This window comes from Hirundo rustica, chromosome 3 (assembly GCF_015227805.2).
Source record: "Hirundo rustica isolate bHirRus1 chromosome 3, bHirRus1.pri.v3, whole genome shotgun sequence".
NCBI lineage: Eukaryota > Metazoa > Chordata > Aves > Passeriformes > Hirundinidae > Hirundo > Hirundo rustica.
Window position 1 is genome coordinate 60,619,493 of NC_053452.1, and position 27,751 is coordinate 60,647,243.

A 27,751-nucleotide genomic window follows, 5' to 3' on the forward strand; every position below is an offset into this window, starting at 1 on the left:
AAAATCTGGAACTCTGAAAGTGCATAATCTCAAAGTGCTTGAAAACTATGGATTCAAAAATGTTCTAATAGCTAGGAAAAACTTACTGGAAGGTTCTGAAAAAACAGCTATTTAGGACTACAACTTGAAGACTTTCTTGCATTTTCACCTAGAAATATTGCCTTCCAATCTCAGCATTTAAGATTTATAAATATGAAGGAAGCGTGTTCTGGAATTTTAGTTTCATATATGAACACCTATTACCTATTTGTACAAAAACTGTGCCATTTTAAGAAAAATATTTTCATTCTTAAAAAGGACTTTAAGATTTGGGAGACTGAGATGCTTATATTAACTGAGTAAAATGTAATTACATTACATTTAATTACAGTTAATTAACTGAGCGGGCATTCCCACATACTTCCATACTCCAAGGACATAGTGGTATTTATAAAAGTCATTAAAAAGTGAAAGTGATTCTGCATTTGCTCTGTGAACAAGATACAATATCAACTAAGTGAAATAACAAATTCTTTCTCTTTACCTCAATGCATTGAAAAGTACTTCGTTACAAAATTTACTTGTGTAAGCAGGCATTAGATGAAATAAACGAAGGAAATGAAGTAGAAGATGAAGTAGATGAAGTAAAACAGTTTCTTTTGTTTGTTCTGATTCTGTTTATTTCCATAAAATTTCTGTGTACTGTACAACTCCTTGAGAAGGGTAAGAGACATTTGTTTTCATCCTTAGTAATAAGTATTTTTGGAGAGAGGAAAAATCACTGGTAATATCCCCAGTATCTGTTTTGATTTTAAAATTGCTATTTTATACTAACTGATAAAATAGGATTTATCTATGTATTTTAATTATGTTGTTAAAACATTTTTTTTAAGTGCTAATGAACCTTTCACATAAGAATTCAAAACCTAGCATAGCTTGAAAAATAAGCTCACATGCAAGAGATAACAAAATACAACAGTCAAAAAAGATGCTCCTTTAAATGGACATTCACATATGAGATTCTCTGAACTGTTTCCAAAGAAAAGGAACATTTTACTGAAACATATACGAACAATATATGAGAAAATTAACATCTGGACTGCAGTCAATCCAAAGCCTATCATGAGGGCATCTACTGTGCAACTGGTAGGAGGCACCTTGGATATATGTCAAGGTACCATCCAAGTCCCACAGACAAAGGCTGTCCAAACCCACATGTATTAAATGCTTTTCTGCTGTGCTTTTTTTAACCTCCTCCATGCAAATGAACATCACCCACCACTGTGGCTGAATTGATTACAAGGATTTCAGCAAGAAAAGAGCTGCTTAAAAGCAGTGTTTTGCATCACCTTACAGTAAGCATGCATGCATGTGCACTATATGCAAACATGCCAACACACACACAGGGACATAATATGTATATATTGATAATTTGTTTCTAATGAATACCAAAAAAAGACAAGCAGCAAACAAAGCATCTGCATCCAGAAACTGAATAAACCCACATATCCTCCTGTTGTCCAGTAGCAGAAATAGTCATGTTCAGAACTGGCTCAGTTTGAACAGCCTGGGCTTAGGATCCAGAAACTGGATACTCCCTTTTCTAAATCAGCCACAAGATTAAGATTTCAGTGAGCATTTGGCGTTGTGCTTGTGATCTCCATAAAACTAGACACCCCAGGAAATAATCACAGGATTACAGAGTGATTTGGGGCAGGGGTGGGACTCATTCTTTGACTTTGTGATGTCTAAATTCTCTGCTAATCTGGTGAAGCTCCTTGAAGAACACTGGTGGATCATTCAGCTTCCGTGCTAAACTGCCATTTGTGGCTTTGCTAGTCTTTGGGGCTTGAATTTCCCCAAGCTGAGAGAAGAAAAAAACCCAATGTCCAGTTTCATTTGCAAGCAAACTATGTATCTAAAAAGTATTTCCTCTTTAAAGTAAAATGTGAAACCTGATTAAAGTACCCACGTATCATAAGCAGAGGTTTTTGATCCCCATTGGGTGAGATGCCTAACTCAAAAATCAAAGTAAGACAAAGAGGTGTTGATGCCTAGCTTGTTCAATGCAGCATTCAGTTCAGCTTTCTGGAATCTACTCTGAGACACTGGACTTCACACAACTGGAAATGGAGGCACCTCATTCTAGGGCCAAATTCTTACAAAAGATATTAATCTAAAAACTTTTTTTTGACTTGTAAATTTTATTTATACACAAGGATATGTAACAACCCTCCTCTTTAATACAAAACAGAAGGACTTTTCAACATAATACACCTATGAATTGCACTTTTTAGCCAGGTAGATAACGTACATTCAGTATATGTTATATTTCACAGTGCAAGAGACTGTGGGCCAGCACTGTGGACCAAAATTTGTTTGGGAACACAGCCCTTAAAAGAGAGTCTGAATATCTGTATATTTCTTATTGTAATTGCTCTACTAGTACAAAGTTATTAATATAACTGCACAGATCATTACACTTGAATTTGCAATGTAAATTTACATTGAAAATATAGATATGTGAGACAAAACACAAACCCTTACAGATTCTTCCGCTATATTACATCAACCATAAATACAAAAGGATTCAAATAAAAAATCAACAGTCAGAATAGCTACTGCTACAGAAGATAAACTTATCAGGTATCTGCAGCTGACTAATTCCATGTGTTTGGGCAGTGCAACTCATTTGGATAAGAGCCCTCCTCCAAACAAAACTAAATAGTTCAAATATATCCAAATAATAATAAAAAATTTTGTACTTAGCTATTGCATTCTACTTTATTATTCTCACCTTTAAAACCTACTAGCATAAACCAATAGTCTCCCAAATAATTTTCTCTTTCTTAGAATCTCATTAAGTGAACCTTACCACCACTGGCCCTGTACTACTGAAGTCCCAAACACAGAAAGAATTGAAGAAAAGGACAGAAAGTGAGTAAAGAGTTTAGAACTGAACATGCAGATATACAGTAAGAAAAAACCAAATATTTAAAACTTTAGTCCTTGTTCCTCATAAGAACCTGAATAAACGCAACATGTGCAAGTTGGTCATACAAGCCAATAAAAGGCACCATGATACAGAGGAGAAGTAAAAATACAGATGACTTTATCTGGGAAATATTTGCAATAGTTCTCAAATAACTAGGGCATTAGGATTTAAACATCTGTATTTCAAACTACAGATTTTGGTTTGCTCTGAAATACACAGGGTTTTATGCCTATATTGAAAGAACTGCACTATAATATTTTAACTCCATTTGGAGATACAGCATACCTTCATGTGTTTTGTGTTCTTAGAAATTAAGAAAAGCTATCCCAAGGCTAGAGATAAACAGTAAGTACATTCAAACCAGTCCAGGTAATGAGTTTTGAAGAAAGTTAAACCAGATATCCTGTATATTTCTGGGAATAAAAAAATAAAAATGGGAAGCTCTTACTAGTTAACAATTGGACAATTGGAAGAAGGAAATAATAATGTGGAAAAGATTAAAGGAAAAAATAAGGAAAAAAGAAAAATAAGGAAATCATAATCTGGATTGTGGATGTTATTTGAGATATTGTATATATCAAGAAAGAAAACTGCAATGTATAGAAAGCTGAATTTACCAATAATAAAGATCACAAAGAATTCAACATAATCATCTGAAAGAGTACATCCCATGCAAAATAATGATTGCTTTTACTCGCTTTAAGGTGAAAGTAATATTAGTATTAAAGATACACTAACAAATCTCTTCTTCCAGAGGTGGCGTAACAATCTAATCAAGTGATGAAAAATTTTAACATCCAATATGTTTTGAGTCAGCAATAAGACAGGAACGGGAAAGGAAAACTATAGAGCTTGCCTGCATTTGAAAGATAAGACAGATTAACACTGCCTGGGAATTTTAAAGTACCTAAGAGCTGTTTCTGAATAATTCTATATGTGAACACTCTTATTTTGGAATAAGAGAGTCCTTTGTTCCTGTTCAGCTTGACCCACTTTCCAAAAGCATTTAATTAGGAGCATTTATATGTGTAAAAAAGGCTTTTGTTTGTTCTCTTGATTAAAACAATAAAGTTCAGTATCTAAGGTTTCTGATTCAAAACATCTTAAACATTAAAAGAAAAAAAAAAGCCAAGGTATTAAAATTCAATTGTGGCATTTGCAATGCTTCTCTAAATAAATTATTTAAAAGGCAAAAGGTTTTTCAAACAGTCTTCAGTCAGCAATTACTTTCTGGTGTAATCTCTAGGCTGTGGAAGGCTACTCAGAATTCTGTAAGACAAACCTGCTCTTTGCAAAACATGAAGTAACAGCAGAGGTTTTTAAAAGTATGTGTCAAAGGGTCAACTGCAATGTCTTGGGACTTCAGAAAGTAAACTATTTACCTAAAGTAAACCATGCAGTCTAGAGTGGACACTCTTGCTGTACCAATAGCTGATCCAAATCCAGGTGAATAGAAATCTGGGCTGCCAATTGAAACTGTAAGCTCAGCACTTTGGCAACCACATATGCTCGGATATTTGCTCAGAATGCAAGCAGTGTGAATGCACACTGTCTCAGAAAATCAGGTTTAAAAAGTTAAAAAATTGAAAGCTTACCTTCAGATGTCTCTAAGTATGTCTAATAAGTATTAGTATGTTTGCATGTTCAACATGCGCTTGGGTACCATGGCTTTGGCCATGTAAACCTCCTGAGCTGCTGATGCTGGTACAGAGATTAGTAAATAGCTAAACATTATAGCATCAGCCTAGTGGTGGCACCCACACTTGAGAAGCAGGAAGAACAGCTGCATTTAGCATTGTCACTTCCACATGATCCCAAGTGCTCCCTGTCACTTCCACAGCACAAGCGAGCGAGGCACATCAAACACTAGCGTAATACCACGTAGCTTATGCCGTGGCTGGTTAGCACATTAAATCCTGCAATGGAACAGGTAAGGAATTGCTACTAGTTTGTAAGGCAGTGGAAAAACCCCACTTCCTCTGGTGCGTGTTGGGCAGGAGGATTACCTGCAGTGCTGGACTGCCCCTGGCTGGATGGCTGACGAATAAGGATCCACATGCAGACTCATATATACTTCACTAAGAAGAAATGAAAACTCTTCATGTAAATAATACAGCAACAAGCTTGTGAACTGCATGTTGAACACTCCCAGAAAGGACTTTATACTGCTTGAGTGACACCTCCAACCTTTTGTACCCAATATATCTGCTTAACTGTCCTATAAACAGAGGAGGTTCAGGTTGTCTTGGCTGTCATCAAATATTGTTGTTCTTATCTGTCATCAAATATTAATGCAGATCTTAAATATCTTATCTTCATTTAAAAAGCAGATCACATACTATGTATTCAGCAGGTACTATGACAATCCTCTCTGTTGTGTTTAAGAACAGATTAAAACAAAGTAATTTGGCAGGGTACTGTTAAAAATAATGATGTCATGTTTTAGCTTGTGGTTGATGTAATCCTGCTTTTACATTCTATTGCTTCCATGAGAAAGAGCACATTGTGGCTTTCTTGGAAACAAGAAACAAATTACACTACAAGCCACACTAACAATGCATCTTTAAAATCTGTCACATTTTATCTTGAAATTATTTTCACTAAAAGAATCTACTTTTACAAATACTAGGGTCCTCAGAAATATTTTATGCACAGTCTAGAATAAGAAAACTATTGTTCCTATCATAGACACACCTGTTTTGATTAATTGCTGAGTACTATGTGAAAGAGAAATGCAAGTTGTAGTATTAATCAAAACAAGCCCTTTTCCCCAGCAGCTACATTTTTATGTCAGGGTTTGTCATAATCCCTGAGGTACAGACCTCTATTGATCTACAACCATATCTTATTTTAGAATATCTCATAAGGATTAGGTAGGAAGCCTACAGACTCTCTGGAACCATGCAGCACACTGGGTAAGAGTTCTAAACTAACCAGAAACAACTAAAAAATGGTGACATTTGAACAGTGGAAAACTGGCTGTCCTTTCATTCCAGGTCCTTCAAACTACTGAAAAAGACTCCTCAGGAACTGCAGAAAGAACTTAATTTGATTACAGTAAATCAAGCATACCTTTTATTTGATGTCAACACTATACACATAATATGTATCAACAGAATATAAAAAATTATTTTCTACTGATCCATTCCATGAAAGAATATTATGTATTTACTGATCCATTCAATAAAGAATATTACATATTTAGTTTACTCCATACCACCTAAGAGGGCTGTTTACTTTTTTTGCAATTAAGGTATATTGAAATCAATGCTTTACACATTTTCAATGTATTTTTAATATATTAAATTTAGAAACAAATGAGTTGTTTGAACACCAACATCTGCTAAGGAAAATATCTTTAATGCATAAATACTTAAGACACTAAAAACCTGCTGGATGTTATTAAATTGTATTTTTATAGGACAGTATGTTATGCTGTGAAAAATCAATTCTGCCTTTTTCATATACTCAACTAAACTTTCAGTTACAAATCACAATCTTACTGACGTCAAACAGGATTTTGTGTTGTCCTGTTAGATTTACTTCATCAGTTTTATCCCATTGTTTGCACATATTTTTGAAAACCATTTTGGAAAATCTTACTTTGACTTATTTTGAAGTACTGATAACAGCTCTGGCACAAAAGCAAAACACTACTTCAAATACTTTTTTGCTGAAAAACAAAGGAAAATAGTCTTTTGAACAGAATTGCATTATGATATTTTAAAAAGAGTGTAGAATTGTTCTATACAATAAAGTAAATCTCAAAATCAAATATAAAAAATAAATCTCATTATCACAGAAAGTGATGAGTTTTTTTGCTTGTTTTCAGTACAAGGAGATAAATGATTGAATTCTAAGCTTCATGTTCCTGTATTTGAAACTCCCTGTCACTATCACATGAAGAGTTTGTCACGCATTTGCCAACATTAAAGCTCAAACATTAGTATTTGCCTCAGAACAATGAAATATTATTCTATAATGAAAATTTCCATTTCCAAACCATATTGGTTACCTCCCTCTTAATAAGCCTCTTCTCCTTATCCAGACACAGTAAGCATTCATACAGCTTTTATGTCGTTAACTGCTATTACAAAACTAATCTAAAAATGCTATCTCATTATGAAAAATGCAATACTAATGATCAATGTTTCAATAGCAGAAAATTACCAAATACAGAAGAAACTGCCCAGTGTGGCAATACAAGAAGATATACATTGCTAGAACCCATCCATCAAGTTCTAATGCAGGAGTAGTGGAAAGGAATCAATAGGGCACTACTCTGTTGTCATTACAAAATTGAAAAATATTTGTTGTGTGAAAAAAACCCCTGGATTGCTGCTTTCTAGTCTGTGTCCATGAAGAGCCTGGCTTCTAGGTTAATAACCAACATGTGACTTTTTCTCTGCCATGTTTAAAAGAACCATTTTTATAATCCAATATTCTACCACATGACTCAGCTGAGGAACAGTGCTTTAGGGAAAGACTTTACTGACTAGCACATAATACCTGTTACTTTTTATTTAGGCGAATACTTACTGAGCACACTACATGCACAAGACTGCAGCAGTTCTCCATAAACTCAACACAAACAGTGATTTAATTACTAATTTCAAATGTTAAGAAACAGCCCCTGGGAAACCACCCAAGACATTTTTATCCAGAAGCACTATGACTATCATACAATTAATTAAAATTTGGGAGAAGTGCCACAGATATGCAAGAATCTCAAAAAGAGTTACTCATGACCCAGTAGTGTGGAGAAAGTAGAAGCTAGGCTACAAACAGACTTATCAAAGAAAGAAAATTAAGGCGTGAAAGAAACAAACCTAAGGGTATTTTGAAATTACCAAGAGGAAAGAAGGGCATATTACAGGTGAAAACTAAAGAATGTATCATTCTTTTACAAAAAGAGATTCACTTTCTTGCAATTAAGAAGGAAGGTGAAAAGGAACCAACACATAATATGCGTAATCTTGTTGGGTGTAGAATCTGGACAATTAAAGCAGCATTTACCTGCTTACCATTGCTGCTCCCAATGTGAGAAAACGCTCAATTGCCATACAAATAAAATCAACCACATTGAGGTCAAACCACCAGTAAATAGAGAAGCAGGAGAGCATCTACAGGTGACAGATAGCAATCTTTCTTTCATTTAAGATAGTGCCACTATAAAAAGCTCTCAGACAAACTGGCAAAACTTCATATTGTATTCAATACTTGAAATGTTTTCATCCTTGATGATGAAGGTGAAATGCTACTGCATTTTTTGCTTGACTGTAAGTGCATTTTTATCAAGAGCAGACTGATGGATGTTGACAATCTATCCAACTATCAATTGGTTTCCAATTCCTTTGTTTTCAATCTTCTGTTTCTTCTCAGTATTATTCAGAATTCATAGAGCGACATTATCAAATCTGTCTTCTGTTCAGGTACAGATGAGTCTTTCTCCTGTTCTTTCTTCTGTAATTTCTTCCCAAATCTATTGCTGACAAACTTATCTTCAGTCTGGAGGACTCATATACAACTTACCATCAGAAGCATCTTATTCTTTGTTTGATACATGGGTGTTGAGCAGCTGCCTGGCTATCATTTTACAATGTAATGTGGAAGCATAAACTGCACCACGAAAGCCTAATCAAGATTATTAAAGCAAGAAAAATGTTACTTAAATAATTTAAATAGCCTAACACCAGCAAACGGCAAGAATTAATTTTTTTTGTAACACGTTATGCGCACAATGTTATTGACCTCCCCCAGAAACTTAAAGATTGCAAATATAATGCATCTTTTTGCCATCTGGTTGAAAACTTGTACCTTTATATATACATATATATGAAATTAGCAAGCAAGCTAATTAACAAATATTAACTGCTCAAGCTTGGCTATTATAGACAGTTTTTAGATCCTGCTTGTCTTAGTCCTTTTAGGATCAGAAGAATGACTTTCTGCATGTGTCTCCCATCTCAGAGAGACTGCAGAATGACGTTGGTGACCAAGTCAGATTGGACACCAAACTTGTACACAGATCCACTGAAAAGTAAATTGATCCACTAGTGTTCTGCTATTTAAAAAGGCATCTCTTTCAGGTATTATTTGGGCAAAAAGAAGCATTACCTTTTACCATATTATGCCTTTTATGCAGATAAAACAGACGTTTGTAGTCTGTAATTTTATTTTCCATATTGCTACTGCTAGATTGCAATGATTAAGGGGGACTGTAAGAGCAATTTAACCTCCAGGTTGGTCTACGTTCCAGAAATAAGAATTCTGGCTGTGCAGAAAGTAACAGTAGCTTGCTGAGTGGTTTCCACCAAGCAACAAATTTCTTGAAGTTCCTCTGCCTTGGTGATAGCACAAGGGGAAGTCTGATGTATAAACTTCTTACAAGCCACTCAGAAGAAGCATCACAGAAAACGGCTTGGCATGTGGTAACTTTCTTTAATGTGTATATAACCTCATTTTACATGATAACACTACAAACAATTTTTCTTTGAAACAAATATACAAAAATCTTCATTAATGGATCCTGAAAATATTTAAGTGAGATACTTAATGATAAAGGTATATTTGACATAAGATTTACATAATGCTCCTTCTAACAGTCAGAGGATCTATTGAATATCTTTACCCCAATATCCAAAACTGACCAATCACTCAAGTGAAGGAGTATATATTGAAAAGCTCAACTCATTTCAGCCTTCACTCATCTTCTTTAGGATTTAAGGCAACATACAGCAGCTGCCTTGAGATGAGTGGTCCAAGGAAGGAGACTTTGTTGCCTTGCTGTTTTGTTTGCTTTAAACAGCAAACTGAACTCCACTTTGAAGAGGAAGCTTCAACATTACCTTCACTATCACATCAATTTTGTACTCCTGAATACCCTCTGGGGCTAGCATACAGATAGAGAAAACTTCTGGTGCAGATGTAGTCTCTCCTAAAGTTAGTGGATGCTGCTCTGTGACATCCTGTTAAAGCCTGATTACCTGCGATGCACACTGATGCAGTTGGGCAAGTATTGTACTTCTGCCTTTTATTCATATGAATCTCTTTTGGTTCCCCCATTTTTAAACACACTTTTAAATAAATGTGCAGCTGATATGTGTTGTGACAGTTATTAGCCATAGAATTGTAGAATACGCTGAGTTGGAAGGGACCCATCAGGATCATCAAGTCCAACTCCTGGCCCCGCACAGGACACCCCAAGAGTCACACCATGTGCCTGAGAGCATTGTCCAAATGCTTCCTGAACTCTGTCAGGCTTGGTGCTGTCACCACTTCCCTGAGGAGGCTTTTCCAGTGCCCAACCACCCTCTGGGTGAAGGAACTTCTCCTGGTATCCAACCTAAGCCTCCCCCACCTCAGTTTCATGCTGATTCCTCAAGTCCTGTCACGGGTCACTAGAATGAAGAGATCAGTACCTGCCCCTCTGCTTCCCCTCACATGAGGAAGTTTTAACTGCAGTGGGGTCTCCCCTCAGCCTCCTCTCCTCCAGGCTGAGCAGACCAAGTGAACTCAGCCGCTCCTTATATGGCTGCCCCTCAAGGCCCTTCACCATCTTCGTTGCCTTCCTCTGGACACTCTAATAGTTCAATGTCTTTCTGACATTGTGGCACCCAGAACTGCCCCCAGCACTGGAGGTGAGGCCGCTCCAGCTCAGAGCAGAGCAGGACAATCCCCTCCCTTGCCTGGCTGGCCATGCTGTGCCCAGTGCCCCTCTGGACATGCTTGGCCATCCTGGCTGCCAGGATGTGGCAGTAAGCAAGTCTCCCTTGTGAATGGATTTCTAACATTAATTCTAATCCCCTTTCAGATCTTTTCATCTTATTAAATGCAAAACACTCAACTCTGACCAAACTCTAGTTAAGAAGTAAATTCTGTTTCTGTAATTTCTGTGTACTTCAAGGAAAAGATAAGTTCTTGTACACATGTAGGAAGAACTAGACCTGGATACAATGTTTGTCCATATTAAGTAGTTTTCAAATTTCACTATTTTTGATGTACTAATAGAACTACATTAACTCTCTTATTTTGATGTCCTAGCTTCCTATAATTACTGAAAACCCTATTCATATCACATTTTAAAACACTTCAAAAGGAATTTTTCCAAATTCATTAAAATACAATTTCTTCTTCTCTGAAATTAAAAAATAAGTCATTTAAACTCTATTCCAATATAGTGTTTTCCTCCACTTGTTGATTTTATATCTATATATATTAACATGTACAAACCCAAGAAATTAAATGCATATATTTCACCAAGGTGCATCTAAATTCATATACAACTGAGAAAAATTGGGATAATAACACTGTCCTTTCTTAATCTAGTATCATTGAAGAACATCCATTCTTTCTATGGCTAGAGAAAGTCAGATGTATTGCTCATGTAAAAATAATTCAAAGCAGAGTTCTGTTTGGACTGTGAAAATGACACATAAATTCTTTATGCGTGGTCATACTGGGATTGAGTTAAAGCCAAACAAGCATCTGAATCTTGCTTTGAATACCGATTAATTGACTGCAGTTGTAAACCATTTAATGGGACTCACATTCAAAAGACTGCTGAAAGACTGTCTCATTTCAGCAATCTGAGATGTCAGCAACAAGACAAGTTCAAGAAGACAGATTTAAACAAATGTTTGGGAAAAACGTATCTACCAAATATACTACTACGCAGATTTGTTTTTTTGTAAAGAGTTATATACCAAATTCCTTAATCATATTCCAGAATAGTCTGAAGAATATTTGTAAATAGTGGAGCCTCATTTTCACCCAAATCAAAAATTTTATATAATGTTAAATAATCTTGTAATTTCTCTTTCTCTGAAGCATTTGGATGCATATAAATAATATTTAAATGCACAAACGTACAAAAGACATTATATATATAGTTATATACACAAAGAAAAATATAAGTATGAGACATATATAACACAAGGTAATAAATATGATAAGACAGATATATAGATAAATAAAAATGTATAAATATATCTCATTTTGATTTTGACTGACCTGGATTTTGCAAGTTTTGCTACATCCTATACTTTTTTCCTCTGTACTGCTTTTGATTTTTTTGGTAACAATTTAGCTAAGCTAAATAAAGGTGACCCTAAGCACAAATGAAACATTAACAGAAACTAGAATTTGTGAAGTGCCTGGCTTGTTTAAAGTATTGTTTAAGTATTTAATGGAAAGTCCTCAGAACAATCCTCAAGACCAGTAAGCACTTCCAGCAGCAATGCTGCAGCACAAAGAAGTCACCACAGGGGAGAAAACAAATTGTCATTTTCAGGACTACATGTAGCCCTGAAACCAGCACGAACAGTGGTATTTCTGTTCAGACAAAGCAGGAAGACACAAATGTGATTTCTAGCATTGTAATAATCTAGCAAGGTGTCTGTACAATGTTTAAAATCTAACACTATTCTGAAGAGTTATTATCAGATCTGTGATACCACTGAAATTCTCTCTGTATGTGCATGTAGTCTAAGTAAGGTCACATCTCTGCCAAACCGGAGACATTTCACTTAGCTTTAATCATCTGAAAGTATTGTGTCTAACCTGACTTAGTCACACAGCCTGTCTTTAAAGTCAACAGAGACATGAGCAGATCTGAGGAGTGATACATCTCACTTATCTTAAACACTCATTTCAGGATGAGAACTGGAATGGGATTCTGGAGATGGATAATTGAACATAAACTTCGCCTGTCAGTGAGAACCACTGCACAGAGTTCCTGCAGAGCCAAGGCTGAGGGAAAGACTTCTGTCATTCTCCATGGATCTTACATTCCAGAAAAAAATGTCTTTTTGCACATATAACTGAGAGACATAAGTGACCAGAAGAAAATTAAGATGTACTTACCAAAAACAATAGAGGACTCGCAGTAGTAGTAACCATTTGGTTGCTTTTTTTTAAACATGGAGCAAAGATCAAAACGATGCAAGATCTCATCTCCAAAATAATGGTTTTTGAAATCTTCATACAGACTAGAGTCAATTTTTTTCACCTTTCAAAAGCAACATAAAATTCAATTAGGCATTCTACTTGGAGACTGAATTTTCATATTTAATTTCTATAGTTTTCATTTTAACCACAAGTACAGTTAGTATGGAAAACTACTTCAAGATGCAAAAAGAATACAGAAATAAACATGTGCCAAATCTTCCATTTTAGGGAAGCACTGTCTACTGTGGAAGTTAACAATAAAATAAAAGTGTTATTAGTCCTCCTTTCTACCGCTTCCTTTTCAGCCCTGTTGGAAACAAATAGATATACACAATGCTACAACTGCTTTAACTTCCAATGGTTTGCAACAGTGTTCATGGAACGTGTAACTGGAAATTATTCTTGCTGTTATCACTGGGCATGCTGCTACAAGGAAGAATCTGAAATCATCATCAAGGGCAGTTTTCTGAGTCATTAAAATCAGCACAAGGAAATAACAGTTGTATTTTACTAGCACTAGACTTTTTTATCTCAGTAAATCTAAAAACTTACTCGGATATATAATATTGGAATCATTATGCAGTTTTGCATAATGAAGCGGAACATAATAAATATTCTATTAGGCCATTTTCAGAAAACATCATTTCAGTAGTTATTTTAAGAGTTTAGGGGTCCTCATTCCATTGCATCCTCAATAAAAATATATGATCTGTGTAGAAATTCAGTATTTTCTTTTTCAATCTACCTCCCAATAATGCTGTTTGCTATTTAAATATTATTACTCTATGCTAAGGAATATTAAGAGCCTCTAGCAGCTCCAGCCCAGAGCTACTATTGCCTGGCTGCTGGAGTCCAGTCCAGTGTGTGGTAGCCTCAGTCTTTGATGGATGTACCTGCTACTTTCACCTCCCAAAAACATACTCATTCTCAAAGGACATGGACATGGCTGGCTACATGGATGCCACTGCCTTCACCTGCACGTGGGGCTCACAGGAGACAAAAGGTCAAGAGTGTATGATGCACATGACTTTCTCTCCATGTTCATGTTTGTGCATTCCTGAAGCACCATCATGGCCCTTCTGTCCTCCCAGCATCTCTGCCCAGATTGCCAGCCTCTTATTGAGCCCACAGGTCTCCCACATGCTGGCTGGCCCAGGCTGATGTTTGGCAGTGAACACCTGCACTCCCCACACACACAGTTTGGGGAGGATACAGACATTTGCCCCTGGCAATTAGTTGGACAAGTGCGCCCACCAGCCTAATTTTAAACAGGGCTGGCCCCTTTTGCAGCCCACACCGTCCACTCCTCTTTTGTGTTCTTCCCCAGCCTCTCCCCCTGCACACGCCCCATGCATTTGCACAGTCAACCTGCCAACATCCTGGACCCTCGGCTTTACATCCCCAACAGCTGCAAAGTCACGGTTTGCCTGTGGTTTCTCAGCAGCTCATCAGGGTGAAAAGTAAAGTCTACTTTAATGAAGGTCAAATATCTTTTCATTTCCTTAATCTCTGAAATTATGACATCTAGTGGTGGATGCCTTTCATTTCAGGAAATGGAAATTTGGGAGTCTTCGTTTCTGTCAAAGTCTACATTTCTTCCATCCTCACAATAATTACTTAAAATTTTATATTCTGTGGCTAAACTAGTCCTTATGTACTAAGGTTATTCTGACATTAAATCATCGTTCCTTGCTTTTTGGCTGACAGTTCTTGGAAATACAGTTAGATATCAATTAGCAATAGAAAAAGACCTTTTCAGCCAGGAGAACACTTGTCAAAATGTGAAGCCTTGAGTACCTCTGGAATGAAATGAAGATAAAAATCACAACTTCATGCTCCAAATAAATAAATAAATAATAATAATAAAAAACAACAACAACAACAAAACCCAACAACAACAAAAAAACCCCCACATTTATAAGACGTTGGGATGTTACTTGTCAAAGACAGGTTGGTAAGGCATGAATCAAATTTTGAATGCTCAGGAATTGAGTTGTGCTTGTGATGCACTACTGAAAGGTATTTGGAAAAGCAGCCATGGGAAAACTATGATATTTTTAGTAACTGGAACAATTTCTGGAGTGCTGCTTGCAGTGAGATGTGAAAGGATGACGCAATGCAGGCACATGGGAAGGTCATGGTTCACTTCTTAACTGAAAGGGTTTGGAGCACTAGAGATGCAAGAGAAAAGTTGTTACCACGTGGGAATAGGACAGATGCTGACAATAAAGATAAGCTATAATGGGGAAGGGTGAGAAACAAGAGTACTTGAGAGGCCACTTTGAAGCATTTGGTGCCGGAAGAGGAGGAGGGAGACACCTGCCTCTGGAAGAAGCAGTGTAATGGATGATGCCTGTAAAGGACATGGCTGTGGAGAGGCGCCGCTTGAGGAGCTGCTGCAGGACTGCCAGAGCACCAGGGAGAATGCCTTTGGCAGCCCTGCAATGTCTGTTTTTTCTCCCCGTGTGTCTGGGAAGGTGCATCCCGCTATCCCAGCAGTTGAACCCCGTGCAATCCCCGTGCCTACTGCACGTGCCTACTGCAGTCAGCCTTGGGACCGGGGGCAGGAAGGCTCCAGTGGTGCTAGCGCAAGTAGCAGAGACGCAAGCAGCTCCGGGCTCCGCGAGCCAGACTGCACAACCCAGCACACGGCTGGGCGCTCCTTCAGGCGGGGCCCGCATGCGGCCCGGGGGTCGCTCCCTGCGGTGCGGCCGAGCCGCCAGCCCGGACAGGCTGAGGCGCGCTGAGGGCGCGGCCCGGCGGCAGAGGCGGGCCCGGGCCGCCGGCCGGGCCCTGCGGCGCAGCGAGGAGCTCCCGTCCGGACGGGAAGGGAAAGAGGACAGCACAAGGCTTTTGGGCGGCGGGGAGGTGCAGCAGCTGGGACGAGCTGCCCGTCTGTGGTGAGGAGGGTGAGTAGCGAGCAAAGTGGGAGAGGATTGGATGTGAGGGTCTGACGGGAATTGGTATGTCCGATCCCTTACGTGCTTGTATGGAAACTCGTGCTCTGTGATGGTGCAGCATAAATATGGGCCTGGGACCCTGAAATGATGGTCAGGCCATGGGGCTGCACTGCTGAGAGAAGGCATGGTCAGCGCAGGTGCGTGCCACAAACCTCTGAGGGAGGATGGTTTTGTACATGGATATACATGTCCGTGCATGTTACTGTATTTGTGGGTACTTGGGTGTACATAGATACTTTAAAAAAAAAAAAAAAAAAGGACATAACGAAAAACTGTAAAACTAATGCTGGTAGCTAGCTGTTACACCTTCCTTGGAAGCTGATGGTGGCTGTAGTTACTGGCTGCATCTTTTCACTAGAACATTTATAGTTAATTCCTGGTAGCATCTTAGATTTGCCAGGGTTGGAAGAGTGAGTGTTGACCTCCAGTTGTTAATTAAAGTTACTTCTCAGGATGTTTAAGATGAGTTGTGAATAAAAATACCTCTTGCCAACAGAATGAGTGCCACATCAGCCACGAGCTGTGTCTTGCCACCGCCACTTGGGCCCGAGCAAGAGGAACAAGAGGGCTCAGAGACACACATGTCTGTTTTGTGGTATGCAGGGCAGCTGGCAATTACTTACTATGATACAGAAGACTGCTCAGTCTACTTCATGCCTGAGATACCTGAAAACGAAGACCTCAAGCTACTGCAAAAAGTGATTGAGGAACTTAACCCTCAATGCATAGTGACCAGTGCAAAACAGGACCAGAATATTGCCAAATTCCTGACCAATCTAACAGCTACTACTGGTGATAAGGACATAGGAAAACCAGAAATTGTCCTGTTTCCTAACATAGATTTTGGTCTAGAAGTCAGCAAGCAGCGGATCCTGTCTAGGCAATTTCCATTTATCCCATCCCATATGACTGCCACAGAGAAAATTCTGTATTTGTCCTCAGTCATCCCTTTCGAGAGTCCACTCATGATACGAGCCTTAGGGGGCCTCCTTAAGTTTCTAGACAGAAGAAGGGTTGGAGTTGAACTCGAAGACAGCAGTGTAACAGTTCCTATTTTGGCCTTTAAAAAATTTATGCTGTCAGATACTGTGAATATGGATCAAGACACTTACTGTGTCCTGCAGATATTTAAAAGTGATATCCATCCTTCTGTGTACAAGCTATCTAGTGGACTAAAAGAAGGATTTAGCCTATATGGAATTTTAAACCGTTGCAGATGCAAATGGGGAGAAAAACTGCTGAAGTTGTGGCTCACACGACCTACCCGGAACCTGACAGAGCTGAACAAACGGCTGGATGTTATCAACTTTTTCCTGCTGGCTCAGAACCATGAAACAGTCCTCACTCTTCAAAACTGCCTCAAGAATATTAAAAATGTGCCTCTTATTTTAAAGAGAATGGCTCTTTCCAACACAAAAGTTACTGACTGGCAAGCACTGTATAAGACAGCATACAATGCACTGTGCCTTAGAGACACGTGTCGTTCTCTGCCCGACACTATTGAACTTTTTCAGACTATTTCACGTGTCTTCACTGATGATCTGCACTACATTGCTAACCTAATAAGCAAAGTGGTAGACTTTGAAGGCAGCCTCTTCGAGAACCGCTTCACTGTTAGATCCAATGTAGATGCCACAGTTGATGAGAAGAAGCGAAAGCTGATGGGACTATCAGACTTCCTTACAGAAGTGGCACGAAAAGAACTGGAGACTTTGGACAATCATATTCCCTCCTGTTCTGTGATTTACATTCCTTTGATTGGGTTCCTTCTCTCCATTCCACGCCTGCCAAATATGGTGGATAAGACTGATTTTGAAATTGAAGGCTTGGACTTCATGTTTTTGTCAGAGGATAAACTGCACTACAGAAGTGCCCGGACCAAGGAGCTAGACAGCCTGCTGGGTGACTTGCACTCTGAGATCAGAGACCAGGAAGCACTTATCATGCACCAGCTGCAGACAAAGATCTTGGAGAAGTCTGAAGTACTTAACAGTGTGATTGAGTACGCTGCACACCTGGATGTGCTGCTAGCCTTGGCAGCGATGGCCCGGGAGAACGCCTATTGCCGACCTCGCTTTACTCACCGCCACGGCTTCCACATCAAGGACGGAAGACATCCGCTCATGGAACTATGTGCAAAGACATTTGTGGCAAACCCTGTGGACAGTGGCGAGGCTACCAAACGAATAAAGATCATCACAGGGCCCAACTCTTCTGGAAAGAGTGTTTACTTAAAGCAAGTAGGCCTTATAGTGTTCATGGCTCTAATTGGCAGTTACGTCCCTGCAGCAGAGGCAGAAATTGGAGTAATCGATGGGATTTACACAAGAATCCACAGCAGGGAATCGGTTTCTGTAGGGCTGTCCACGTTCATGATTGATCTTAACCAGGTTGCCAAGGCTGTAAACAATGCCACAGAGAGGTCCCTGGTACTTATTGATGAGTTTGGTAAAGGGACCAACACAATGGATGGCCTCTCCCTTCTGGCTGCTGTTCTGAGGTACTGGATCAGACAAGGAACACAGTGTCCTCAGGTCTTTGTCTCCACTAATTTTCACAGTTTAATGCAGCTAGAACTTCTGCCTGACACACCTCTTCTGGAGTACCTGACCATGGAGACCCATCAGGATGGAGAGGAGTTGATATTTTTCTATCAGATCAAACAGGGCATGTCCACCATTAGTCATGCTGCCAATATTGCTGCACTAGCAGGAATGCCAGCCAAAATTATTGAAAGAGGAGTGGAAGTATCAGAACTGATTCGCAATGGAAAACCTATCAAACGTCTTGATCATCCTTCAAAAGGTGATAGGATGGAAAAATGCAAGTCTGTTGTGGAAAAGTTTCTTTGCATAGACCTTGATGATCCCCAAGTAGACTTGGAAGAGTTCATGTCTAAAGAGGTGTTGCCTTCTGCAGCCTCAGTCCTGTAGCAAGGGTATGTATAAATGCATAAACTGCATCATATCTACCATGGAGAGACTGCTTCTTTAAAGAATGATCTCTATGACATAACACTCCACAAGACATTTAGCTTGTAACAACTGTCTGTAGTTATGTTCTTCCTTCTTCTCGTTTAAACCAAGTACTTACATATCCCTGCAATATGAATGTGTGAAGAGAAGAATTTTAAGAACCTCCTCGAGCTGTTGGGTCACCCAGTTTGTGCATTTTCTGTCCCTGTTGTTGGAACCTCAGATTAAAAAAATACACGCTAGAAAAATCACAACATATTTCTACTGGTCTTAGAAGGCTATTAGAGGAACGTTTCATTTTGTGCCGAAGTGATGCTTTCAGCCATTTTAGGATCAGCATCAAAGACTCCAGATAAATACGTGGCTCAGGCTCTTGTACCAACAATTAACAGTTGTCACAATAGAATCCACTGGACATACAGGCTGGTAAGTGGCAATGCAGAGGGATTTAATGGCTCTTTTGTTTTCCTTATACCATCTTTTCTGTCCAAATGCCAAAGATCCCAGGAGTTATTATAAAAATGCTGGTGGTCAGATTCAGTGGGGACTGATAAACAGAAGTGCCTTGGTTTTACTGAGAACTGTTCTCTTCTTTAAGGTCCTGTATGATACAGTTGCATCACACATACTATGTGTCTATGCCACATGGGTATAAATAAAGGCAAAATTACAAATTTAGGAATGTAAGAAAGAAATTCACATTTTCTATTCTATTTTCAATTATTAACATTTGAGGTTTAATACCACAAAAGGAGGATTCCCTTTCACTTCTCTTGTCATGCAGAGGATCTTTACTGAACACAGCATTTTATGTATACATATGCAAGAAAAATTCATTAACAAATTAATGACACAAGAGCCATATCTAAATACTATCAAAGCAATAACCTTTCCTGCAGCCAGACAAGTGCCTGAGATTCCCCATGTAAATAAGACAGAGGAGATATTAGATAGCTTAATGCCAAAACCTGCTCTAACCACTTACATTATGGCAAATAAAAGACATACTACATCTCTCATATATACATTATTTCCAGAAGCCAAAAATATTAATGTCACATAAACTGGAAGAAGAATTACATTAAAAAAAAATAAATAAAAATCCCTTAGTAATTATCAGTATTAAACATGTTATCTGGTATATATGGCTGAAAATAGCGAAAAGATGAGTATCAGCATACATCAAAAAGATCTTAAATTGGAGACACTGCTTTGGGTTTGTTTCAATGTGGAATTTCTTCTTTGATGATAAAGGAAACTATTATTACCAAAACTATTATTACCAAATAAGTACCTTATGTTATTTCTGCATGAAACTTGAAAGTGACAGATGTTTAACATAATTTACATTTAAAAATACAATAACCATTGTAATATGTTGCAATCATAGTAATACTGTCTGCATAATATCTGGTATCATGATGATGTTACCACTGAAGTGAATGGTAACAGTGAATCAGGCCTTGAACAATTCTCAGAAGTATTGCAAACATATTTTTCTCAGTAATATATTCTCTTTTACTAACTATACATGCCGTATCTTTAAGATGCTGCACATATAGTTAGTAAAAGAGAATATATTCATACAAAATGTACAAATTATATAAAAGATTAATAATTTATACTTTTGGCATTTTTTGTTGTCAACCAATGTCTAGTCTAGGGATATACTCTGCACTAATTAAGCAGATGCCATCAGAGCAATTTAGCTGTCCATCATCTGCTACTTACGAAATTAATTTCACAGCATTTGCTGTTCTGGCAGTACTAGGTATCAAAAGACCTTCAAACATCATTCAGCATTTATGAAGTGCCCCACAACACCCCCTGAGATAAACAAGAATCTGGACAAATGCAAGACACAGGAGTTGTGACTGACTAGTGGCAACTTAGGAGGCGAGTGAGGGAAGCAGGAACAGAAACATCATCTCCAAATGCAAAACTCCAGTTGCTTCTTTTACTGTGCTTCATCAGGTTCTTTGCATAAAAGATAATGATACTAACTCGGGATTCTTATCATTCAAATAATTCTGGAAATTGCTGAACATATGCAAGTAAATTGTATCCCTTTGTCTCCTTCCACAAGGACATCTAGGAGCGCACTCCACTTCTTGGGGAAGATGTCAGTGGCACATCTAATCTGAGAAATGTCCAACTAAGCATGAAGAATGAGTTGGTCCCTCTTCTGAGTAGGTAAATAAGTCCTTTCATCTGAAAAGCTGAAGGGGGTACAGTAAAAACCAGGATAGCTCTTTTCTAATCCACTTTATTTCACACTTTCATTCTTTATTAATATGTTTCCAAGTTTTTTAGATTTACCATTGTTAGCTTAAAAATGTGCCTTTAAAGTGAAAACCTGATTTCTTGAGATCTTTACTAGTTCTGAATTCTCAAGCTCCTTGCTTTGTAAATATAATTTTTAACTTTGGGAAAGTTAAAAAAAAAAAAAATCTCTTCAGAATATATGCATTTTAAAATGCCTGCAGTTATATTAAGGTTTAAAAAATAGATTTTTTTCCCCCCAAAATAAAACATTGGTGGAATTTAGATGTCATTGAGGGGAGGGTTACTTAACAGATTATTGTTTCAAATAAGGAAGCACACATTTAAAAAATAAATTAATTTAGTTATAAAGCTATGGCTGAGAACTATACTCAACCACTTCAGTACTATTTGCTCTTTATAAGCTTGCTCATGTAACCTTCATCCACTTCCCTTTTTTTGCTTTTCATATTGTTGTATGACCTGAAAATGCAATTAGACATCGTATTTAAATGTACCGCAAAATAAATATTCCTTTTACAATACATATTTTTATTTACTGTTTTCTGTAAATACATGAAACTATTTAACTAAATGCAGGAACACAATGAAAGAAAAACATACAGTAAAGACTGATGCTTATGCCTGACACTGAATTGACAGAGAAAAATGTACAGATTTTTAATATGTAGTATCTTTCTCTACAGTAGATCATATGCATTATCCAGCATTATGGAGGGCTCAGGAAGATAATTTGGTATGACATTGACCTGGTTCTGTCAGCAGCAGTGAATATCAGAACACAGAAATGATGTATCCTGACTAATATTTCATGGAAGGTAGATAAATGTAAACAAAGCCACCAACCAGTCAAAAAACCCAGCAAAAATACAGAATAGTAAAAACCACACCCTGATTTTTTTCAGATGTTTTAACCAGTTAAATCACTGAACAGCTGAAATTCTAGAAGATCTGTGGATTTTTAAAATTAGCATTTTAAAAACCTGTCATTTCAAGCAAAAGCTTCTGTGAGTTTTCAAATTTAATATCTATGATATACCACATACATCCTGTGGATAAGTCCTTATTTCTATTTTAGAGCAAATATGCATACCCTCAAATTTTCTTGACGTATCTCAAATCTCACTACCTTCTTACTACTGATTTCAAAATACTAGTTAATTAAAATGTGCACCTTCAGCATTTTTACAGATATTTCTAATTAAACTTTAAAGTATTTTTAATGCCCACTATTAAGTAAAAAATAACTTAAAAGATTAGTTTTATGTACTTTAATTCTCATTTAAAATATTTTTTCTGAAAATTATTTTCCTAGGCAATGTTAAAGAATCCCATAAAACATTCTATACAATGTCATTAAAAAATATATGGATGTATACCTTGTGTTAAATAATACAGTACTACAGTTAAATTAACATGAAATAAAAAATAGATACACTAGTATTGCTTCTATATATTTTAATCACAGTTATATCCTATTTTCATGTATTTGCGTACTTTGTCAAAAAAACCAACAAACAGGCAAGAAATAACTGCCTTCAAGAGATAATATAGAAGATGTATTAAATTATATTTTATATATCTATATAAATATAGTTTTTCCTCATTACTCTAAAATTCACTAAAGCATATTTAGTAGATGGAACTAACAGTCTGCCTACTATGTATAATCCAAACAGAAATTCCACTGTTTATTTGCTCATTTTCTCCTATACAGTAACAAAACTCAGCAAACAACCTGCATGCATACAATCTATCCCCTAATGGGAGTTCTGCAATTCTGAACAAGTACTGCTATCTTTTGGTCTTGCCTAATTTCCCAAGAGAAAACCGACCATGATATTACTGCACCACGAATATCAAGAGTGGTAAATTACAGTAGATACATTAATTATCTCTACAAAAAACAAGTATTAAAGTCTTACCTCTTCAGCTGGTTACGATGCTACAGCACAAACAACACTGTCCATCTCCAAATTAAACTTTCTAGATTGCTGCTGAGCTATGTGAAATGTGAACTCACCTGTTTACGTAGCTCTGTTGATTTTGACAACTTCATGAAGGTCAGATGTGGTTTAAAAGCTCTTTCTTCTCCTGCCATGATCCCCTTTTCTTGAAATACCTTTTTCATAGTCTCTGATAGGAGGAGAAAAGTGTATAAATACAAAGATAATACATAATTTAATGCTTAAAATGTGCTTTCAAATGTAATTTTAGTAATGGCTCCTTCCATGAAAGAAACAAGATGATGAGTACTAAAAAGGCAGGGAGATTTCTACTTCATTTCAAAGGTACATACTATTTCTTCAGAGGTATATATTATTTCATGTGAAAATGGATATAATATTTCCTGTGAAATATTTGCAGTTAATATCAGTTAAATAATGGCAATTAGAAAGCTGTTCATGCTGTCTGATTTTGCTATCAAACTAGAAACTTAACATTAGCACCGTTCAGCAGTCAGTCTCACTGGAAGTGTAAGTAACAGGATTCTCAATTAAAAAACAGTATTCTGTGGTGAAATCTATTATCTGTATTTGGGTAGTCTCCCATTCAGATTAGAAGAAATTTGGAAGTGAAAGCTCCGTGTTTTGGCACTGCATTTTCATGCCAGCATTAGAGAACATATCAGGTGTGCTGATGATTTTGCTTGGGTTTTATAGCTTCACTCTTGCCTTCTGAGCTAATTTCCTATTTTTAATGTATTTTTTCCTACTTTTATCTGTTTACAGTCCAGGCCAAAACAACTCTACAACACTGACCTAGTTTAGTATTTCACAACTCATCTGCCCAATGTAATGTTTAATTTCTTGGAAATAAATTACAGTGTAACTTTTGAATTATGTTCTATGGGGTTTTTTTTTAGATTAAATACTTTCAACATGAAAATTTTCTGTTTAAAAAAAGGTTTAGATAAAATTGAAAAAACCTGTGGTAAAAATAATACTGGCAAATTGAGCATTACTATTGCTTGAAAACTAAAAAACTGCAAAACCTTAAGCTTTTTTTTTTTTTGCAAGTTCAACTTCCAGTTTTTCACTAGGTCCAGCTCACTCATACAATCAAACTAAAATCAAAATAGGTGAAAAATTATCAATCCTATCACATAAATTTAATCAGCCCTTAACAAAGGAATGTGTGCTCATTTAAATATATTATTATTTTGCTTGATAGTTCAACAGTCCTTTTTCTGACACCTGGAAGAAACAACATCATATTGAGAAGCAAACAACACAAGTACAGCTGACCTACTTGTATTATTTTAAATTTTATCTGTGGGAGATATTTCTAAATTTACACTGAATCCCCACTAAGTTTTCTGGCTCCTGTAACTATTCTGTGAACAGCACAATTTGGGGATCCACTGATGTTGATGTTCCAGCAAAGGGTAAATCTTATTGGACTCAGGTTTACGTTACCCTGTGATGTTCTGACTCAGTCTTGTGCACAGTAGGTCTTTTTCCCCCTCTGAAAACACCGGGTTTTTTTTCTGCCATCACATCTTAGGCCGTGCAGTCTTGACTCACACTCCGCAATTAGGATCTGTGTGAAGATTTGCACCTTTCCAGGTGTCCCCTCCTAACTCCAGTCAGAGCTTAGTATCAGAGCAGAGGTCTGTGCCTCCAATGTGTCTCTGATCATGGGACTGTGATCCCAGGGATCTCAGCAGGGTAGACCCAGCAGAGAGTGCTGTGACTGGGTGGGAACTGGGTGGGACAGCTGGGCACCTGCACTTTACCCTGCTGAACAGAACCACTGGCCTGCCTTTGTTTCATGCGAAATAGCTTTGTTTGATATATGTTTGATTTCTCTTTCCAAAATCCTCTTTCATACCTGGCAGTTCCAATCAAGAAAAAACAATGAAAACCTGGGTCAGAAGAGAAAAGCACACAGAGATAGGCTGCAGTTTTAAACTTAACAGATTTACGTGTGAGTAGGTGTGTGTCTACACATGTTCTCACAGGCATCAGACTTCTCACACAGCTTTCTCATGGCATAGACATTTTACACATCACAGGCTCAAGACATTGGGCTTGCTGGGAACTACAGATAGCCCCAGTTTTGTAGAATTTGACATGTACAGAAAGTGTGACATTTTACTGGTTAAGGTAACTTATGAAAAAAATTAACATAATATTTCCTTTTTCAAAAACAATGAAAATAGAATGAAATCTGAGTTAGTGGAGGGGAAATAAAGAAATAAAGAGAAATGTTTTCCTGAGAGCACAGGAAGGTTACAAGATAATGTAATGCTATTAATATCCATGAAGCTCTTTGAAGAAGTGGCTACAAGAAGGGATTTCACAGAATCTGGAAAGGACACATGGATGCTGCGGGCAAGAGAAAGTTCTTAGCTTGTAAGACAGCATAAAAGTGGATTTGTGGACTGGCAGATACACAAAAGTTGAAGTTTATGATAGGGATTACCTAAACTGAAAGAAATTAGAGGCCAGTGATGAGAAAAATAGACCAACAATGCCCAGGGGTCTTGACAAATGAGTATCCTCCATCTTTCCTTCAGACATTATCATTACTACTTAGACTGAAAAAATCAAACCAAATCTATGTTTTCCTTTATTAGCCTCAGGCTGACTGATGTTTGCAGCTTCAAAGTATACCCTAGAAATGTTAAAGCTATTTTTACAACCTCAATGACTTCCTGGAACAAATTTTTGGACAGCTTTCAGACTGCCTTTCATGCAGTTTGAAGTACTCTGTAATACCATTTTGTACCTCATTTTTATAATGTCAAAATTACTGAATGTCATCTGCCTCTTACAGTGGATGCAGCTGAATCCATTAGACAACTCTTTCCCTGTAATTAGAATGGAAATGTGATCTATGAAGCTTACTCAGAACCACTTTATATGGGAAAAGCTCAAAACTTCAAGAGCTAGATCAATACAGAACAATTCACAGTAAAATTGCATGTTGAGCCATATTCTGTAATACAAATGGCCATCTTCTTTCCCAAGATTTCATTAGATACAGAAACTTGCTCCATATTTATGTTTACTTCCAGACTATTAATCTCTGCTTGTCTCAAAACCATGTTTCTTCAATTAAAAGGTTTATAATTTAGAAATGGTATTCTGTCTTTTTATTGATTTTTTTTTTAACATTACACTTGGAAACTAAGAAAAGCTGGGCATGGATAACTTACCATTAGAACTATCATGTTAAGCCATGCTAAAATTACTAAGTTCTTAAGGTTTTTTAAGAGATGGGCCAAAAGGTAAGCCAGAATCAAGCCAATTTCCTAATAGCTCCTCCACTGCTCCTTGGTTGCGTTAGGCTTTTCTGCAGTGAGCTGTCACTGTCCCAGACCACTGCCATGTATCAGCCAGCTATACTGTTATTTCAAGCACTCATCAGGAGTATGTGTGGGTTGTTCTGTTTCTCTCCATCACCATACACCATATACATAAGAAAGATGAGCTCATTCATAAAGTGGGATCCATGGAGCAGCTGGGCCAAGCAATCCCCACTCTGTGCACATATATCAGTACATAAGGTAAGCCTTACAAGACGGTGACAACGTAAAGGCCAAGTCCTAAACTGAAAAAGAAATATTAGCAGAACTTCCTAGTAAAACTTGCTTCTTATACTGGCTTCAATCCATTCTAATACTTCCTTTAAGTTTGTTATGATCATGAAAAGAAAAGAAGTGGGTGACAGTACATTCTTTTACACCACAATAAGCATATTGCTTCATTTTAGTGAGCTATGTATCCAAGCTACTGTAATTCAATATTTGGCAGCCCAATATGAAAAAGAATGTTTTTTAGATTAAAATCTAAAAGCATTTGCTGTCCTTGTTTTCAGTATGGTTTCAGAGAATCAGAGTCCCATCTGACTTAACAGCAGCAATTTGGACTGCCACCTTTTTGTTCACTTTGCACAAATCGGTTGTTCTAATGGAAAATTACAATACCTTTAAGTTTCCAGTTTTTTCATCATGTGAAATGACCGAAGAACAACTGACAAGAGGCGAAATTCATTTATCATAGCTTCAGCCATCTGGAACTAAAGGGAACTAAATTAACTGAATTAAACTATTTCCCTAGGCTGCCTGAAGGGAGGGCAATGCAATTCACCCTCAAATGGATGCTAAATGCATGGTTTCACAATTTTTAAAGAAGCTTATAAACTGTCATCCTTGTCAGAATAGACTGCTCCTCTCCAGCCCCCTGCCTGTCTCTGCTCCTATCTTTTCTGCCAACAGTTATGAGGCTTTACAGTAAACTTCATTGGCAAGCTAAATAGGCTAAAAATCAGCTGGCAAAGGTAAAAATGTTAATTTTGCCACAGCTGAATTCTCCGTGTGGCTGCACAGAGAGGCCAGATCGCTTTGGTATGGTGGCAATGTAAGTTTATGCTTGAGTAAAGCTGTAATGTATCTAGAGAAGAAGATGGGCAGTATGATTCACTTTCCATTTCTCTCACTCTCTAGTGTGGACTGCTAGGAAATCAATTCAAAGAGATTAGAGTAAATGTCATTTATACACAACTAAAATTAAGGAAAATTACTAAGTTAGTTGTACTGCATATCAGCCTGACTGTTGTACTACAGTGAAGTCCTAACTATATTAAAATATTTAAGCCAACAA

At 37.4% G+C, this 27,751-nt stretch overlaps 2 protein-coding genes across 7 annotated transcripts in view; one reads left to right on the forward strand and one right to left on the reverse strand.

Moving 5' to 3' along the window:
* AKAP7 (A-kinase anchoring protein 7) overlaps positions 1 to 27,751 on the reverse strand; it is an 82,332-nt gene that overhangs the window by 35,542 nt on the left and 19,039 nt on the right. For all 6 annotated transcript variants that reach the window (XM_040059082.2, XM_040059085.2, XM_040059084.2 and 3 more), the window contains 2 exons: positions 23,164 to 23,276; positions 12,839 to 12,983 (listed from right to left, as the gene is read on the reverse strand). In XM_040059082.2, the coding sequence (XP_039915016.1) occupies positions 12,839 to 12,983; positions 23,164 to 23,276 (258 nt within the window). The remainder of the gene's footprint in view (positions 1 to 12,838; positions 12,984 to 23,163; positions 23,277 to 27,751) is intronic.
* On the forward strand, positions 16,374 to 19,218 carry MSH5 (mutS homolog 5). Its single transcript, XM_040059081.2, has one exon. It carries the CDS (start codon positions 16,380 to 16,382, stop codon positions 18,813 to 18,815), a length of 2,436 nt encoding a protein of 811 aa, XP_039915015.1. The 5' UTR covers positions 16,374 to 16,379; the 3' UTR covers positions 18,816 to 19,218.